Source organism: Oncorhynchus nerka, linkage group LG14, assembly GCF_034236695.1.
Source record: "Oncorhynchus nerka isolate Pitt River linkage group LG14, Oner_Uvic_2.0, whole genome shotgun sequence".
Taxonomy (NCBI): Eukaryota; Metazoa; Chordata; class Actinopteri; order Salmoniformes; family Salmonidae; genus Oncorhynchus; species Oncorhynchus nerka.
The window spans coordinates 102,369,911-102,388,441 of record NC_088409.1 but is presented as its reverse complement, the minus strand read 5'-3'; the positions used below and the strand labels follow the sequence as shown (position 1 = coordinate 102,388,441).

The 18,531-nt window shown below is 45.8% G+C and overlaps 1 protein-coding gene across 1 annotated transcript; it reads right to left on the bottom strand.

Annotated features, from left to right (window-relative positions):
- Positions 1 to 97: 97 nt before the first annotated feature.
- On the bottom strand, positions 98 to 8,008 carry LOC135575079 (trichohyalin-like). The gene is made up of 2 exons (XM_065027247.1): positions 7,997 to 8,008; positions 98 to 2,011 (listed from the first exon to the last, which is right to left on the bottom strand). The coding sequence occupies exons 1-2, from the start codon at positions 8,006 to 8,008 to the stop codon at positions 98 to 100; spliced, it is 1,926 nt and encodes a 641-aa protein (XP_064883319.1).
- Between the last annotated feature and the right edge of the window lie 10,523 nt (positions 8,009 to 18,531).

The following is an 18,531-nucleotide window of genomic DNA, read 5'->3' as shown; positions in this document are numbered from 1 at the left end:
CTGTACGATACAGCCTTTTCTTCTTCCTTGACATGTTGTTTATTTAATGCTACACACAGAGGGAGACTAAGAAACAGCAAGGGAATGGACAATTTGGTTAGAACGTCACATCTGCTTCCTCTGCTTCCTCTGATTCCCCTGTTTTCTCTGCTTCCTCTGCTTCCTCTGATTCCCCTGTTTTCTCTGCTTCCTCTGCTTCCTCTGATTCCCCTGTTTTCTCTGCTTCCTCTGCTTCCTCTGATTCCCCTGTTTTCTCTGCTTCCTCTGCTTCCTCTGATTCCCCTGTTTCCTCTGATTCCCTCTGCTTCCTCTGCTTCCCTTGTTTCCTCTGCTTCCCTTGTTTCCTCATCTTCCCTTGTTTCCTCTGCTTCCTCTGCTTCCCTTGTTTCCTCTGCTTCCCTTGTTTCCTCTGCTTCCTCTGCTTCCCTTGTTTCCTCTTCTTCCCTTGTTTCCTCTGCTTCCTCTGCTTCCCTTGTTTCCTCTGCTTCCCTTGTTTCCTCTGCTTCCACTGCTTCCCTTGTTTCCTCTGTTTCCTCTGTTTCCTCTGCTTTCTCTGCTTCCCTTGTTTCCTCTGCTTCCCTTGTTTCCTCTGCTTCCTCTGCTTCCCTTGTTTCCTCTGCTTCCTCTGCTTCCCTTGTTTCCTCTGCTTCCCTTGTTTCCTCTGCTTCCACTGCTTCCCTTGTTTCCTCTGTTTCCTCTGTTTCCTCTGCTTTCTCTGCTTCCCTTGTTTCCTCTGCTTCCTCTGCTTCCCTTGTTCCTCTGCTTCCTCTGCTTCCCTTGTTTCCTCTGCTTCCTCTGCTTCCCTTGTTTCCTCTGCTTCCATTGTTTCCTCTGCTTCCCTTGTTTCCTCTGCTTTCTCTGCTTCCCTTGTTTCCTCTGCTTCCATTGTTTCCTCTGCTTCCCTTGTTTCCTCTGCTTCCCTTGTTTCCCCTGCTTTCTCTGCTTCCCTTGTTTCCTCTGCTTCCCTTGTTTCTTCTGCTTCCCTTGTTTCCTCTGTTTCCTCTGTTTCCTCTGCTTCCCTCTGTTTCCTCTGATTCCCTTGTTTCCTCTGCTTCCTCTGCTTCCCTTGTTTCCTCTGCTTCCCTTGTTTTCTCTGTTTCCTCTGTTTCCTCTGCTTCCCTTGTTTCCTCTGCTTCCCTTGTTTCCTCTGCTTCCTCTGCTTCCCTTGTTTCCTCTGCTTCCCTTGTTTCCGCTGCTTCCTCTGCTTCCCTTGTTTCCTCTGCTTCCCTTGTTTCCTCTGCTTCCCTTGTTTCCTCTGCTTTCTCTGATTCCCTTGTTTCCTCTGATTCCCTTGTTTCCTCTGCTTCCCTTGTTTCCTCTTTTTCCCTTGTTTCCCCTGCTTTCTCTGATTCCCTTGTTTCCTCTGCTTCCCCTGCTTTCTCTGATTCCCCTGCTTCCTCTGCTTCCCTTGTTTCCTCTGCTTTCTCTTCTTCCCTTGTTTCCTCTGATTCCCCTGCTTCCTCTGCTTCCCCTGCTTTCTCTGCTTCCCCTGCTTCCTCTGCTTCCTCTGCTTCCCTTGTTTCCTCTGCTTCCTCTGTTTCCTCTGCTTCCCCTGCTTTCTCTGCTTCCCTGCTTCCTCTGCTTCCCTTGTTTCCTCTGCTTCCTCTGTTTCCTCTGATTCCCCTGCTTTCTCTGATTCCCCTGCTTCCTCTGCTTCCCTTGTTTCCTCTGCTGCCTCTGTTTCCTCTGCTTCCTCTGTTTCCTCTGATTCCCCGACTTTCTCTGCTTCCCTTGTTTCCTCTGCTTCCTCTGCTTCCCTTGTTTCCTCTGCTTCCTCTGCTTCCCTTCTTTCCTCTGCTTCCTCTGCTTCCCTTGTTTCCTCTGCTTCCTCTGCTTCCCTTGTTTCCTCTGCTTCCCCTGCTTTCTCTGCTTCCTCTGCTTCCCTTGTTTCCTCTGCTTCCCTTGTTTCCTCTGCTTCCCTTGTTTCCTCTGCTTTCTCTGCTTCCCTTGTTTCAACTGCTTCCCTTGCATCACATGCTTCATCTACGTACCCTGCTTCCCATGCATCCCACTGAAAAGTTATAATGGAGTGTAACCTGACATTTCTGTTCTGGCTGGCTAATTGCTGTGGTGGTGGTGATGGAGTGCGAGAGACGGAGGAAATGACTGAGTGTGAAGTGAGATGAATAACGCATCAGGTTCCTTCTCTAATCTGGTGGTGTTGGTGTTACTGGGGGGGGGTTGGTTGTGGAGTATTCTGGTTACTAGAGGAGCAGTGAGGTTAGTTTCACTTCTAATGTGGAGAGAAAAGCAGGAGAACCCAGCCTATTCTCTGGTTTATTAAAAAAATATAGGGATGCCTTAGAAACAAGCCTGTTTCTGTTCTCTCTGAGTGAGGGCTGCTGGGTGTCAGTCTGACAGGCCTGTTTCTGTTCTCTCTGAGTGACGGCTGCTGGGTGTCAGTCTGACAGGCCTGTTTCTGTTCTCTCTGAGTGACGGCTGCTGGGTGTCAGTCTGACAGGCCTGTTTCTGTTCTCTCTGAGTGACGGCTGCTGGGTGTCAGTCTGACAGGCCTGTTTCTGTTCTCTCTGAGTGACGACTACTGTGTCTCAAATGGCACCCTATTCCCTCTATAGTGCACTACATTTATCAGGGCCCAATGGAACCCTATTCCCTATATAGTGCACTGCATTTTTCAGGTCCCAATGGCATCCTATTCCCTCTATAGTGCACTATATTTATCAGGGCCCAATGGCAACCTATTCCATAAATAGTGCACTAAGTAATGACCAAGGTGCATTTCAGATTGTCCTTAATCATACTTCCACATAGCTTCTTGTTATCTTCCTAGACCACTGACAGACCAGTTAGTGTTGAGATGGCACCACACAGACCAGTTAGTGTTGAGATGGCACCAGACAGACCAGTTAGTGTTGAGATGGCACCACACAGACCAGTTAGTGTTGAGATGGCACCAGACAGACCAGTTAGTGTTGAGATGGCACCAGACAGACCAGTTAGTGTGTTGAGATGGCACCACACAGACCAGTTAGTGTGTTGAGATGGCACCAGACAGACCAGTTAGTGTTGAGATGGCACCAGACAGACCAGTTAGTGTTGAGATGGCACCAGACAGACCAGTTAGTGTTGAGATGGCACCAGACAGACCAGTTAGTGTGTTGAGATGGCACCACACAGACCAGTTAGTGTGTTGAGATGGCACCACACAGTCCAGTTAGTGTTGAGATGGCACCAAACAGACCAGTTAGAGTGTTGAGATGGCACCACACAGACCAGTTAGTGTTGAGATGGCACCAAACAGACCAGTTAGAGTGTTGAGATGGCACCACACAGACCAGTTAGAGTGTTGAGATGGCACCACACAGACCAGTTAGAGTGTTGAGATGGCACCATACAGGCCAGTTAGAGTGTTGAGATGGCACCACACAGACCAGTTAGTGTTGAGATGGCACCAGACAGACCAGTTAGTGTTGAGATGGCACCACACAGACCAGTTAGAGTGTTGAGATGGCACCACACAGACCAGTTAGTGTTGAGATGGCACCAGACAGACCAGTTAGAGTGTTGAGATGGCACCAGACAGACCAGTTAGAGTGTTGAGATGGCACCACACAGTCCAGTTAGAGTGTTGAGATGGCACCACACAGACCAGTTAGTGTGTTGAGATGGCACCACACATACCAGTTAGAGTGTTGAGATGGCACCAGACAGACCAGTTAGTGTTGAGATGGCACCACACAGACCAGTTAGTGTTGAGATGGCACCAGACAGACCAGTTAGTGTTGAGATGGCACCAGACAGACCAGTTAGTGTGTTGAGATGGCACCAGACAGACCAGTTAGTGTGTTGAGATGGCACCAGACAGACCAGTTAGTGTTGAGATGGCACCACACAGACCAGTTAGTGTTGAGATGGCACCAGACAGACCAGTTAGTGTTGAGATGGCACCAGACAGACCAGTTAGTGTGTTGAGATGGCACCACACAGACCAGTTAGTGTGTTGAGATGGCACCAGACAGACCAGTTAGTGTTGAGATGGCACCAGACAGACCAGTTAGTGTTGAGATGGCACCAGACAGACCAGTTAGTGTTGAGATGGCACCAGACAGACCAGTTAGTGTGTTGAGATGGCACCACACAGACCAGTTAGTGTGTTGAGATGGCACCACACAGTCCAGTTAGTGTTGAGATGGCACCAAACAGACCAGTTAGAGTGTTGAGATGGCACCACACAGACCAGTTAGTGTTGAGATGGCACCAAACAGAACAGTTAGAGTGTTGAGATGGCACCACACAGACCAGTTAGAGTGTTGAGATGGCACCACACAGACCAGTTAGAGTGTTGAGATGGCACCAGACAGACCAGTGTTGAGATGGCACCAGACAGACCAGTTAGAGTGTTGAGATGGCACCACACAGACCAGTTAGTGTGTTGAGATGGCACCACACAGACCAGTTAGAGTGTTGAGATGGCACCAGACAGACCAGTTAGTGTGTTGAGATGGCACCACACAGACCAGTTAGTGTTGAGATGGCACCACACAGACCAGTTAGAGTGTTGAGATGGCACCACACAGACCAGTTAGTGTTGAGATGGCACCAGACAGACCAGTTAGTGTTGAGATGGCACCACACAGACCAGTTAGAGTGTTGAGATGGCACCACACAGACCAGTTAGAGTGTTGAGATGGCACCACACAGACCAGTTAGTGTTGAGATGGCACCACACAGACCAGTTAGTGTTGAGATGGCACCAGACAGACCAGTTAGTGTTGAGATGGCACCAGACAGACCAGTTAGTGTTGAGATGGCACCACACAGACCAGTTAGTGTTGAGATGGCACCAGACAGACCAGTTAGAGTGTTGAGATGGCACCAGACAGACCAGTTAGTGTTGAGATGGCACCACACAGACCAGTTAGTGTTGAGATGGCACCAGACAGACCAGTTAGTGTTGAGATGGCACCAGACAGACCAGTTAGTGTTGAGATGGCACCAGACAGACCAGTTAGTGTTGAGATGGCACCAGACAGACCAGTTAGTGTTGAGATGGCACCAGACAGACCAGTGTTGAGATGGCACCAGACAGACCAGTTAGTGTTGAGATGGCACCACACAGACCAGTTAGTGTTAGTGTTGAGATGGCACCACACAGACCAGTTAGTGTTGAGATGGCACCACACAGACCAGTTAGTGTTGAGATGGCACCAGACAGACCAGTTAGTGTTGAGATGGCACCAGACAGACCAGTTAGAGTTGTTGAGATGGCACCAGACAGACCAGTTAGTGTTGAGATGGCACCACACAGACCAGTTAGTGTTGAGATGGCACCAGACAGACCAGTTAGTGTTGAGATGGCAGTGTTGAGATGGCACCACAGACCAGTTAGAGTGTTGAGATGGCACCACACAGACCAGTGTTGAGTGTTGAGATGGCACCAGACAGACCAGTTGGCACCACACAGTCCAGTTAGTGTTGAGATGGCACCAAACAGACCAGTTAGTGTTGAGATGGCACCACACAGACCAGTTAGTGTTGAGATGGCACCAGACAGACCAGTTAGTGTGAGATGGCACCACACAGACCAGTTAGTGTTGAGATGGCACCACACAGACCAGTTAGTGTTGAGATGGCACCACACAGACCAGTTAGTGTTGAGATGGCACCAGACAGACCAGTTAGTGTTGAGATGGCACCAGACAGACCAGTTAGTGTTGAGATGGCACCAGACAGACCAGTTAGAGTGTTGAGATGGCACCACACACCATGGACAGACCAGTTAGTGTTGAGATGGCACCACACAGACCAGTTAGTGTTGAGATGGCACCAGACAGACCACCTGAGTGGCACCAGACAGACCAGTGTTGAGATGGCACCACACAGACCAGTTAGAGTGTTGAGATGGCACCACACAGACCAGTTAGTGTTGAGATGGCACCACACAGACCAGTTAGTGTTGAGATGGCACCACACAGACCAGTTAGTGTTGAGATGGCACCACAGACCAGACCAGTTAGTGTTGAGATGGCACCACACAGACCAGTTAGAGTGTTGAGATGGCACCACACAGAGTGTTGAGATGGCACCAGTTAGAGTGTTGAGATGGCACCACACAGACCAGTTAGACCAGTGTTGAGATGGCACCACACAGACCCAGTGAGATGGCACCACACAGCCCCAGTTAGAGTGTTGAGATGGCACCAGACAGACCAGTTAGTGTTGAGATGGCACCAGACAGACCAGTTAGTGTTGAGATGGCACCACACAGACCAGTTAGTGTTGAGATGGCACCACACAGACCAGTTAGAGTGTTGAGATGGCACCAAACAGACCAGTTAGTGTGTTGAGATGGCACCACACAGACCAGTTAGTGTGTTGAGATGGCACCACACAGACCAGTTAGAGTGTTGAGATGGCACCAGACAGACCAGTTAGTGTTGAGATGGCACCACACAGACCAGTTAGTGTTGAGATGGCACCAGACAGACCAGTTAGTGTGTTGAGATGGCACCACACAGACCAGTTAGAGTGTTGAGATGGCACCAGACAGACCAGTTAGAGTGTTGAGATGGCACCACACAGACCAGCACCACACAGACCAGTTGTTGAGATGACACCACACAGACCAGTTAGTGTTGAGATGGCACCACACAGACCAGTTAGTGTTGAGATGGCACCACACAGACCAGTTAGTGTTGAGATGGCACCAGACAGACCAGTTAGAGTGTTGAGATGGCACCACACAGACCAGTTAGTGTTGAGATGGCACCACACAGACCAGTTAGTGTTGAGATGGCACCAGACAGACCAGTTAGAGTGTTGAGATGGCACCACACAGACCAGTTAGTGTTGAGATGGCACCACACAGACCAGTTAGTGTTGAGATGGCACCAGACAGACCAGTTAGAGTGTTGAGATGGCACCACACAGACCAGTTAGTGTTGAGATGGCACCACACAGACCAGTTAGTGTGTTGAGATGGCACCACACAGACCAGTTAGTGTTGAGATGGCACCACACAGACCAGTTAGTGTTGAGATGGCACCACACAGACCAGTTAGTGTGTTGAGATGGCACCACACAGACCAGTTAGAGTGTTGAGATGACACCACACAGACCAGTTAGTGTTGAGATGGCACCACACAGACCAGTTAGTGTTGAGATGGCACCACACAGACCAGTTAGTGTTGAGATGGCACCAGACAGACCAGTTAGATGACAGACCAGTTAGTGTTAGAGTGGATGGCACCACACACCAGAGTGTTGAGATGGCACCACACAGACCAGTTAGTGTTGAGATGGCACCACACAGACCAGTTAGTGTTGAGATGGCACCACACAGACCAGTTAGAGTGTTGAGATGGCACCACACAGACCAGTTAGTGTGTTGAGATGGCACCACACAGACCAGTTAGTGTTGAGATGGCACCACACAGACCAGTTAGTGTTGAGATGGCACCACACAGACCAGTTAGAGTTGAGATGGCACCAGACAGACCAGTTAGAGTGTTTGGCTTCACAGACCAGTTAGTTGAGATGGCACCACACAGACCAGTTAGTGTTGAGATGGCACCAACAGACCAGTTAGTGTTGAGATGGCACCACACAGACCAGTTAGTGTGTTGAGATGGCACCACACAGACCAGTTAGTGTTGAGATGGCACCAGACAGACCAGTTAGAGTGTTGAGATGGCACCACCAGACCAGTTAGTGTTGAGATGGCACCACACAGACCAGTTAGGTTGAGATGGCACCACACAGACCAGTGAGTGTTGAGATGGCACACAGACCAGTCAGAGTGTGTTGAGATGGCACCACCACACAGACCAGTTAGTTTGAGATGGACACCACACAGACCATTTCATAGTGGCACCAAAACCTGTTGAGATGGCACCTAATTCAGTTAGTGTAGATGGGACAGACCAGTTAGAGTGTGAGATATCACAGACCATAGATGGCACTACTCATGTCAGTTACAGTTTAGATGGCACCAGACAGACCTCCAGGAAGTGCCAGTTTTTGGCACCAAACAGACCTTGTTCCACATGTTGTTGTGTTGAGAGCCTGAATCATGAATGTGAGATAAAATATTTGAGAAAACAAACCATCTGAGATGGCACACAGAATAATTTCACAGACCAGTTAGTGTTGAGATGCACCAAAGACCAGTTAGTTTTTGAGATGGCACCACACAGACCAGTTAGTTTAGCAGACCAATGTATGGCACCACACAGACCAGTTGAGTGTTGAGATGGCACCACACAGACCAATAGTCTTGAGATGGCACCAGACAGACCAGTTAGTGTTGAGATGGCACCACACAGACCAGTGAGTTAATGGCACCACACAGACCATGTTGAGATGGCAACACAGACCAGTTTGTGTTGAGATGGATTACAGCAGTTGGTTGAGTCAGACCAGTTAGTGGTGAGATCACCAACAGACCAGTTAGTGTTGAGATGGGACAGTCTTTCTGAGATGTGCACCACACAGACCAGTTAGTGATTACAGCTGAGATGAGTCACCTACAGACCAGTTACAGCTGTGAGTCTTTCTGGCACTCTAAGAGTGACCATTACAGCTGTGAGTCTTTCTGAGATGGCTCACACAGACCAGTGATTACAGATGGCACCACACAGACCTTTCTGTTGAGATGGTACAGCCTCTAAGAGTGATTCCAGCTTAGAGTCTTTCTGGGTTAAGTCTCACACAGACCAGTGATTCCAGCTTAAACACCACAGAGTCTTTCTGGGTGCACCAGTCAGACCAGTTAAGTGTTGAGATGCACCACACAGCTGTTGAGTCTTTCTGGGTGAGTCTCTACCAGAGTGATGGCACCAGACAGACCAGTTAGAGTGTGAGTCTTTCTGAGATGGTAAGTCTCTAAGAGTGATTCCAGACCTGGGAGTCTTTTCTGGGTAAGTCTCTAAGAGTGATTACAGCTGTGGAGTCTTTCAGACAGACCAGTTAGAGTCTCTAAGAGTGATACCAGCTGTTGAGTGGCACCAGACAGACCAGTTTCTGGGTGAGATCTCTACACAGTGATTACAGCTGTGAGTCTTTCAGTTGGGTGAAGTCTCCACACAGTGATTACAGCTGATGAGTCTTTCTGAGGGCAACACAGACCAGTAAGAGTGATTCCAGCTGTTGAGTCTTTCTGGGTACAGTCTCTAAGAGTGATTCCAGCTGAGAGTCTTTCTGAGATGGAGTCTTAGTGTGATTCCAGCTGTGAGTCTTTCTGGGTGAGTCTCTAAGAGTGATTCCAGCTGTGAGTCTTTCTGGGCAAGTCCAGTAAGTGTGATTCCAGCTGTGAGTCTTTCTGTGGTGAGTCTCTAAGACCAGTGATACCAGCTGAGAATCTTTCTGGGTAAGTCTCTAAGAGTGATTACAGCTGTGAGTCTTTCTGAACCAGGTCACAGAAAGTCTCTAAAGAGTGATTCCAGCTGTGAGTCTTTCTGGGTAAGTCTCTAAGAGTGATTCCAGCATTTGAGTCTTTCTGGGTGAGTCTAGATGGGAGAACTAAGAGTGATACCAGCTGAGAGTCTTTCTGGGTAAGTCTCTTGTTAAGTTGTTGATTACAGCTGTGAGTCTTTTTGGGTAAGTCTCTACACACAATAATTTACAGCTGTGAGTCTTTCTGGAAAATGTAAGTCTTATCTAAGAGTGATTCCAGCTGTGAGTTTTCTGGTTAAGTCTCTAAGAGTGATTCCAGCTGGGAGTCTTTCTGGGTGAGTCTCTAAGAGTGATTCCAGCTGGGAGTCTTTCTGGGTAAGTCTCTAAGAGTGATTACCAGCTGGGAGTCTTTCTGGGTAAGTCTCTAAGAGTGATTACAGCTGTGAGTCTTTCTGGGTAAGTCTCTAAGAGTGATTACAGCTGTGAGTCTTTCTGGGTAAGTCTCTAAGAGTGATTACAGCTGTGAGTCTTTCTGGGTAAGCCTCTAAGAGTGATTCCAGCTATGAGTCTTTCTGGGTAAGTCTCTAAGAGTGATTCCAGCTGAGAGTCTTTCTGGGTGAGTCTCTAAGAGTGATTCCAGCTGTGAGTCTTTCTGGGTGAGTCTCTAAGAGTGATTCCAGCTGTGAGTCTTTCTGGGTAAGTCTCTAAGAGTGATTCCAGCTGGGAGTCTTTCTGGGTAAGTCTCTAAGAGTGATTACAGCTGGGAGTCTTTCTGGGTAAGTCTCTAAGAGTGATACCAGCTGTGAGTCTTTCTGGGTAAGTCTCTAAGAGTGATTCCAGCTGTGAGTCTTTCTGGGTAAGTCTCTAAGAGTGATTACAGCTGTGAGTCTTTCTGGGTAAGCCTCTAAGAGTGATTCCAGCTGTGAGTCTTTCTGGGTAAGTCTCTAAGAGTGATTCCAGCTGAGAGTCTTTCTGGGTGAGTCTCTAAGAGTGATTCCAGCTATGAGTCTTTCTGGGTAAGTCTCTAAGAGTGATTCCAGCTGTGAGTCTTTCTGGGTGAGTCTCTAAGAGTGATTCCAGCTGTGAGTCTTTCTGGGTGAGTCTCTAAGAGTGATTCCAGCTGTGAGTCTTTCTGGGTAAGTCTCTAAGAGTGATTCCAGCTGGGAGTCTTTCTGGGTAAGTCTCTAAGAGTGATTCCAGCTGGGAGTCTTTCTGGGTAAGTCTCTAAGAGTGATTCCAGCTGTGAGTCTTTCTGGGTAAGTCTCTAAGAGTGATTCCAGCTGATGAGTCTTTCTGGGTAAGTCTCTAAGAGTGATTCCAGCTGAGAGTCTTTCTGGGTGAGTCTCTAAGAGTGATTCCAGCTGTGAGTCTTTCTGGGTAAGTCTCTAAGAGTGATTCCAGCTGTGAGTCTTTCTGGGTAAGTCTCTAAGAGTGATTCCAGCTGGGAGTCTTTCTGGGTAAGTCTCTAAGAGTGATTACAGCTGGGAGTCTTTCTGGGTAAGTCTCTAAGAGTGATACCAGCTGTGAGTCTTTCTGGGTAAGTCTCTAAGAGTGATTACAGCTGTGAGTCTTTCTGGGTGAGTCTCTAAGAGTGATTACAGCTGTGAGTCTTTCTAAGAGTGATTAAGTGAGTCTTTCCTCTAAGAGTGATTCCAGCTGTGAGTCTTTCTGGGTAAGTCTCTAAGAGTGATTCCAGCTGAGAGTCTTTCTGGGTGAGTCTCTAATAGTGATTCCAGCTGTGAGTCTTTCTGGGTGAGTCTCTAAGAGTGATTCCAGCTGTGAGTCTTTCTGGGTAAGTCTCTAAGAGTGATTCCAGCTGAGAGTCTTTCTGGGTGAGTCTCTAAGAGTGATTCCAGCTGTGAGTCTTTCTGGGTGAGTCTCTAAGAGTGATTCCAGCTGTGAGTCTTTCTGGGTAAGTCTCTAAGAGTGATTCCAGCTGGGAGTCTTTCTGGGTAAGTCTCTAAGAGCGATTACAGCTGTGAGTCTTTCTGGGTAAGTCTCTAAGAGTGATTCCAGCTGTGAGTCTTTCTGGGTGAGTCTCTAAGAGTGATTCCAGCTGTGAGTCTTTCTGGGTGAGTCTCTAAGAGTGATTCCAGCTGAGAGTCTTTCTGGGTAAGTCTCTAAGAGTGATTCCAGCTGTGAGTCTTTCTGGGTGAGTCTCTAAGAGTGATTCCAGCTGTGAGTCTTTCTGGGTAAGTCTCTAAGAGTGATTCCAGCTGTGAGTCTTTCTGGGTAAGTCTCTAAGAGTGATTCCAGCTGTGAGTCTTTCTGGGTAAGTCTCTAAGAGTGATTACAGCTGTGAGTCTTTCTGGGTAAGTCTCTAAGAGTGATTCCAGCTGTGAGTCTTTCTGGGTAAGTCTCTAAGAGTGATTACAGCTGTGAGTCTTTCTGGGTAAGTCTCTAAGAGTGATTCCAGCTGAGAGTCTTTCTGGGTGAGTCTCTAAGAGTGATTACAGCTGTGAGTCTAAGAGTGATTCTGGGTAAGTCTCTAAGTGATTACAGCTGGGAGTCTTTCTGGGTAAGTCTCTAAGAGTGATTACCAGCTGTGAGTCTTTCTGGGTAAGTCTCTAAGTGATTACAGCTGTGAGTCTTTCTGGGTGAGTCTCTAAGAGTGATTACAGCTGTGAGTCTTTCTGGGTAAGTCTCTAAGAGTGATTCCAGCTGTGAGTCTTTCTGGGTAAGTCTCTAAGAGTGATTCCAGCTGGGAGTCTTTCTGGGTAAGTCTCTAAGAGTGATTCCAGCTGTGAGTCTTTCTGGGTAAGTCTCTAAGAGTGATTACAGCTGTGAGTCTTTCTGGGTAAGTCTCTAAGAGTGATTCCAGCTGAGAGTCTTTCTGGGTAAGTCTCTAAGAGTGATTACAGCTGGGAGTCTTTCTGGGTAAGTCTCTAAGAGTGATTCCAGCTGTGAGTCTTTCTGGGTAAGTCTCTAAGAGTGATTACAGCTGTAAGTCTTTCTGGAGTGTAAGTCTCTAAGAGTGATTCCAGCTGTGAGTCTTTCTGGGTGAGTCTCTAAGAGTGATTCCAGCTGTGAGTCTTTCTGGGTAAGTCTCTAAGAGTGATTCCAGCTGAGAGTCTTTCTGGGTGAGTCTCTAAGAGTGATTCCAGCTGTGAGTCTTTCTGGGTGAGTCTCTAAGAGTGATTCCAGCTGTGAGTCTTTCTGGGTAAGTCTCTAAGAGTGATTCCAGCTGGGAGTCTTTCTGGGTAAGTCTCTAAGAGTGATTACCAGCTGAAAGTCTTTCTGGGTAAGTCTCTAAGAGTGATTACAGCTGTGAGTCTTTCTGGGTAAGTCTCTAAGAGTGATTACAGCTGTGAGTCTTTCTGGGTAAGTCTCTAAGAGTGATTCCAGCTGAGAGTCTTTCTGGGTAAGTCTCTAAGAGTGATACCAGCTGGGAGTCTTTCTGGGTAAGTCTCTAAGAGCGATTACAGCTGTGAGTCTTTCTGGGTAAGTCTCTAAGAGCGATTACAGCTGTGAGTCTTTCTGGGTAAGTCTCTAAGAGTGATTCCAGCTGTGAGTCTTTCTGGGTGAGTCTCTAAGAGTGATTCCAGCTGTGAGTCTTTCTGGGTGAGTCTCTAAGAGTGATTACAGCTGTGAGTCTTTCTGGGTAAGTCTCTAAGAGCGATTACAGCTGTGAGTCTTTCTGGGTGAGTCTCTAAGAGCGATTACAGCTGTGAGTCTTTCTGGGTAAGTCTCTAAGAGTGATTCCAGCTGTGAGTCTTTCTGGGTAAGTCTCTAAGAGTGATTCCAGCTGGGAGTCTTTCTGGGTAAGTCTCTAAGAGTGATTCCAGCTGGGAGTCTTTCTGGGTAAGTCTCTAAGAGTGATTCCAGCTGGGAGTCTTCCTGGGTAAGTCTCTAAGAGTGATTACAGCTGTGAGTCTTTCTGGGTAAGTCTCTAAGAGTGATTCCAGCTGGGAGTCTTTCTGGGTAAGTCTCTAAGAGTGATTACAGCTGGGAGTCTTTCTGGGTAAGTCTCTAAGAGTGATACCAGCTGTGAGTCTTTCTGGGTAAGTCTCTAAGAGTGATTACAGCTGTGAGTCTTTCTGGGTGAGTCTCTAAGAGTGATTACAGCTGTGAGTCTTTCTGGGTAAGTCTCTAAGAGTGATTCCAGCTGTGAGTCTTTCTGGGTAAGTCTCTAAGAGTGATTCCAGCTGTGAGTTTTCTGGGTAAGTCTCTAAGAGTGATTCCAGCTGTGAGTCTTTCTGGGTGAGTCTCTAAGAGTGATTACAGCTGTGAGTCTTTCTGGGTAAGTCTCTAAGAGTGATTCCAGCTGTGAGTCTTTCTGGGTGAGTCTCTAAGAGTGATTCCAGCTGGGAGTCTTTCTGGGTAAGTCTCTAAGAGTGATTCCAGCTGTGAGTCTTTCTGGGTAAGTCTCTAAGAGTGATTCCAGCTGGGAGTCTTTCTGGGTAAGTCTCTAAGAGTGATTACAGCTGTGAGTCTTTCTGGGTAAGTCTCTAAGAGTGATTCCAGCTGAGAGTCTTTCTGGGTGAGTCTCTAAGAGTGATTCCAGCTGTGAGTCTTTCTGGGTAAGTCTCTAAGAGTGATTCCAGCTGTGAGTCTTTCTGGGTAAGTCTCTAAGAGTGATTACAGCTGTGAGTCTTTCTGGGTGAGTCTCTAAGAGTGATTACAGCTGTGAGTCTTTCTGGGTAAGTCTCTAAGAGTGATTCCAGCTGCTGAGTCTTTCTGGGTGAGTCTCTAAGAGTGATTCCAGCTGTGAGTCTTTCTGGGTGAGTCTCTAAGAGTGATTCCAGCTGTGAGTCTTTCTGGGTAAGTCTCTAAGAATGATTCCAGCTGTGAGTCTTTCTGGGTGAGTCTCTAAGAGTGATACCAGCTGAGAATCTTTCTGGGTAAGTCTCTAAGAGTGATTACAGCTGTGAGTCTTTCTGGGTAAGTCTCTAAGAGTGATTCCAGCTGTGAGTCTTTCTGGGTAAGTCTCTAAGAGTGATTCCAGCTGTGAGTCTTTCTGGGTGAGTCTCTAAGAGTGATTCCAGCTGTGAGTCTTTCTGGGTAAGTCTCTAAGAGTGATTCCAGCTGTGAGTCTTTCTGGGTGAGTCTCTAAGAGTGATACAAGCTGAGAATCTTTCTGGGTAAGTCTCTAAGAGTGATTACAGCTGTGAGTCTTTCTGGGTAAGTCTCTAAGAGTGATTCCAGCTGTGAGTCTTTCTGGGTAAGTCTCTAAGAGTGATTCCAGCTGTGAGTCTTTCTGGGTGAGTCTCTAAGAGTGATACCAGCTGAGAGTCTTTCTGGGTAAGTCTCTAAGAGTGATTACAGCTGTGAGTCTTTCTGGGTAAGTCTCTAAGAGTGATTACAGCTGAGAGTCTTTCTGGGTAAGCCTCTAAGAGCTTTGCAAACCTGGATTGTATAATATTTGCACCTTGCTCTTTTTAAAATTCTTCAAGCTCTGTCAAGCTGTTTATTGATTATTGCTAGACAGACATTTTCAAGTTCTGCCATAGATTTTTCAAAACGATTTGAGTCAAACTGTTACTGGGCCACTAAGAAACATTCAATGTCGTCTTGGTAACTCCAGTGTAGATTTGGCCTTGTGTTTTAGGTTATTGTTCTGCTGAAAGGTGAATTAATTTCCCAGTGTCTGTTGGAAAGCAGACTGAACCAGGATTTCCTCTAGGGCTTTGCCTGTGCTTAGTTCAATTCCTTTTGATTTGATTCTAAAAAAATACCACCTAGTCCTTGCCGATGACAAGCCCACCCATAACATGATGAAGACACCACCATGCTTGAAATAATGAATAGTGGTACTCAGTGATGTGTTGTGTTTGCCCCAAACATAACGCTTTGCATTCAGGGCATAAATGTAAATTATTTTTGCAGTTTAATTTTAGTGCTTTATTGCAAACAGGATGTTTTGGAATATTTTTTTTGTTATTTTTTTCAATATTTGTGCAAATATTGAAATCACAAACGGGTATTTAGAGATTTTTTTTACCTGTTTTTTCTATTCCTAAACTTAACCCCCCAAGACAATGTGTTGTAAAACGTTGGTACCCAGCTCTCCCTCCACTACCAACCAGGGTTGGTACCCTGCCAGGGTCCAAGACAATGTGCTGTAGGATGTTGTTACCCAGCCAGGGTCCAAAACAAGGTGCTGTAGGACGTTGGTACCCAGCCAGGGTCCAAGACAATGTCCTGTAGGACCCTGTTACCCAGCCAGGGTCCAAGACAATGTGCTGTAGGACGTTGGTACCCAGTCAGGGTCCAAGACAATGTTCTGTAGGATGTTCTTACCAAGCCAGGGTCCAAAACAATGTGCTGTAGGACCCTGTTACCCAGCCAGGGTCCAAGACAATGGTCTATAGGACGTTGTTACCTAGCCAGGGTCCAAGACAATGTTCTGTAGGACGTTGTTACCTAGCCAGGGTCCAAGACAGCCAAGCGCTCATGATTCTCTCTCTCTCCTCAATAAATGAATTTTAATTGGATGATAATTGTGCACCTTACTTCACAATTGAAGTAAAATTATGCCTAAGTGAATGATAAGGAGGGCAAAGAGGTTGATTTAATTTAGAAAGACAATAGTGTTAGGATGAGTTGGTATTATGTCTATTTATCAGCAGCAAATCACTTGAGGGTTGATACTTATCTCTCATACTTTATAAAAAAGAAGCTGTTTACAGGGAAAAGTTTAATTACTGTAAATCTATTACTAATCAAATGTATTGTAAGGGAAAAAATAAAAACATGCTGTGTGTTGCTGTAGGCCTTTAGAATAATGCAAAAAAATATCCTTGACTCTATCCATCCTGATGAGCTGGAAACAAACGATGCCTGTCTGCCTGTACAGTCAGCCCATTGAAACTACACCTACACTATACCAAAACTGATTTCACACCTAAGATTTAGCCTGTAGACAATGTTACATTGACAGTAATCTGATTAGTAACAACATCAGTTGTCAAATTGTCCACAAAGTCATGTGTAAGCATCTTGCAAGTGACAAATGCAGGGGAAGGAGCATCACCTTATCAAATCCTCGTTCGGAGTCACATGTAGGTGAAACGTTGTGATTTCTATATAGTATCAGAAAGAGCAGATTCTGCAGTTTATATGAGATGTACCTTTGTCAAATAACTGGAAATAATTTAACTTTTTCCCAAAATATCTGTGCTGTCCCTTATATTCAGCACACGACCACTCATGCGGCAGCATTGCTTTGGCTACTAAGCAACAACTAGTAACATAATAAACTATAAAGGTAAATATGCTATTTATTTATGCAATTCATCCATTTACAATTGTGACCAACCAGCTCGATTCGTTCTTACGTAGAAACATTTGAAATAATGTTTTTTACATTGGATAAAAGTAGAGCTTCAGAGCTACAAAATTGTATATCATACACTACAGTTGAGAAAAAATGGGAAAGTTATTCTACTTTGAAAGTTGATAAACTTGTAACCCCAGTTTTGAGAAAATGGCCTTTGACTATTTTTGGTACACCTACTGAAGCTCTTCTTTGTCTACACCCATTTAGCATCATTCACACCCCATCTCTTGAAGGGTAGATCCGAGCGCTCTAGCTAAACAACAGCAGTCAAGCAACCAAGCTAACTGGCTAACGTTGGCTAGCTTGCTAGCTACTTCCTGACACAAATGAGAGATCAGCTCACTGACCCTAGCATAAATGGTTAGGCTGTTTTCATGTTATCCAGAGCGTTGGTGACTGTAACTGTGCTGTTGGCAACAATTTAATTAAGCTTTTTTGGCAACATTTACTGACACCGGCCGTATTCAACGTGTGTTGAGCGTTCGTGAATGAATCAGTTATTCTGCGCTCTGGCACACTCAGATGAGAGTGCACTGAAATCGGAGTAGATAGACAAAGTGAAATGACCAGCTACGTCTATCAACAGCTGTCTCAGTGACAACATGAACATTCTATTGAATTGGATACTTGCATAGTGGAGTCTATTGTTAAGACATGTAGCTAGCTAGCTAAGCAATGAACCATAATCCCAATTCATAACGTTACTAACCTGCATGAATCTGCAGGTAGCTAACCAACCAGGTTCAAATGGTAGCTAGTTAGCTAACATTAGGCTATAACTAGCAATGCAAATGGCTCTGAGATACGAATAATATTACTATATAGATCATACACCTAACATTAGCTAGCGAGCCAGCCAGCTAACTTTACCTAGATAGCTAACAGTACACTAAATTGAAATGAAAACGATTTTCTGACCAAATTAGAAACGTGTAATATCTGAAAATGTAGCTAGCTAGACTATTTTACACATATACATGGATGAAAGCTTCTCTCTCTGTCACTGATGCCACTGATGCCCTTAATTTGGAGATGTAAACTGGAGACAGGTGTTTTCTCCATCTCCTTAGCTATCATACTCCATTTCCACTGATTTAAAAACTCGATCCTCCAGAAAGTGGAAAGCAAGACACAGTTCTACTGTGCGATATATATACATTTAAAAATAGCTGCGTTAAACAAGAGTACCTAGTCCATAATCTGACCAGCTCAAATAGACAGAAACATGGCAGAACAATCCAAACTCATCTCTCGGCATGTCCAGCCCACTCATTATCTCAGCCAATCATGACTAACTGGAAGGTTCCTGTCTTTTTCTGTGGCTAAACCAACTAGGAATTTAAAAATTATTTACAGATAACGTTTGTTATTAAAATTAAGTTCACATGTTCCAGACGGTATTTTTTAAGTTTACGTTCAAATCCTGTGAAGTAGTTATGAGCGACATACGCCTAGTTTCCTGAAACGAGTCACAAATATTCTGGTGCTTTTGTTTAGGAATACAGAAAATAATTTCACCTGTGACCTGGCAGGTTATATTATTCTCTTTCACGTTTGTACTTTGTCAAAAGAAGCTGCAACTGCAAATTACTATTACTAATCTACAAGTAAAGTTGATCAAATGGAATCAAACTCTTTATTAAGGGAATCAAAAATAGGCCTGCGTTTTTTTCTAAGACTTTGTAGAATTATAAAAAACAAACATATCCTTGACTCTGTCACGCAAATCCGAACAGGTGAACAGAGCAGACTCAGACGATGAGACAGGGATGAGGTAACCATGGTATTTCTGAAACACAGGAGGAAGATGGGGTGCAGACCAGGGGAAGCTCGGCTGGGTTGCAGGAAGCCTGGTGCTGAGGCTTGAGCAAGGGGAGTTGGTATATTTGTGTTTATTA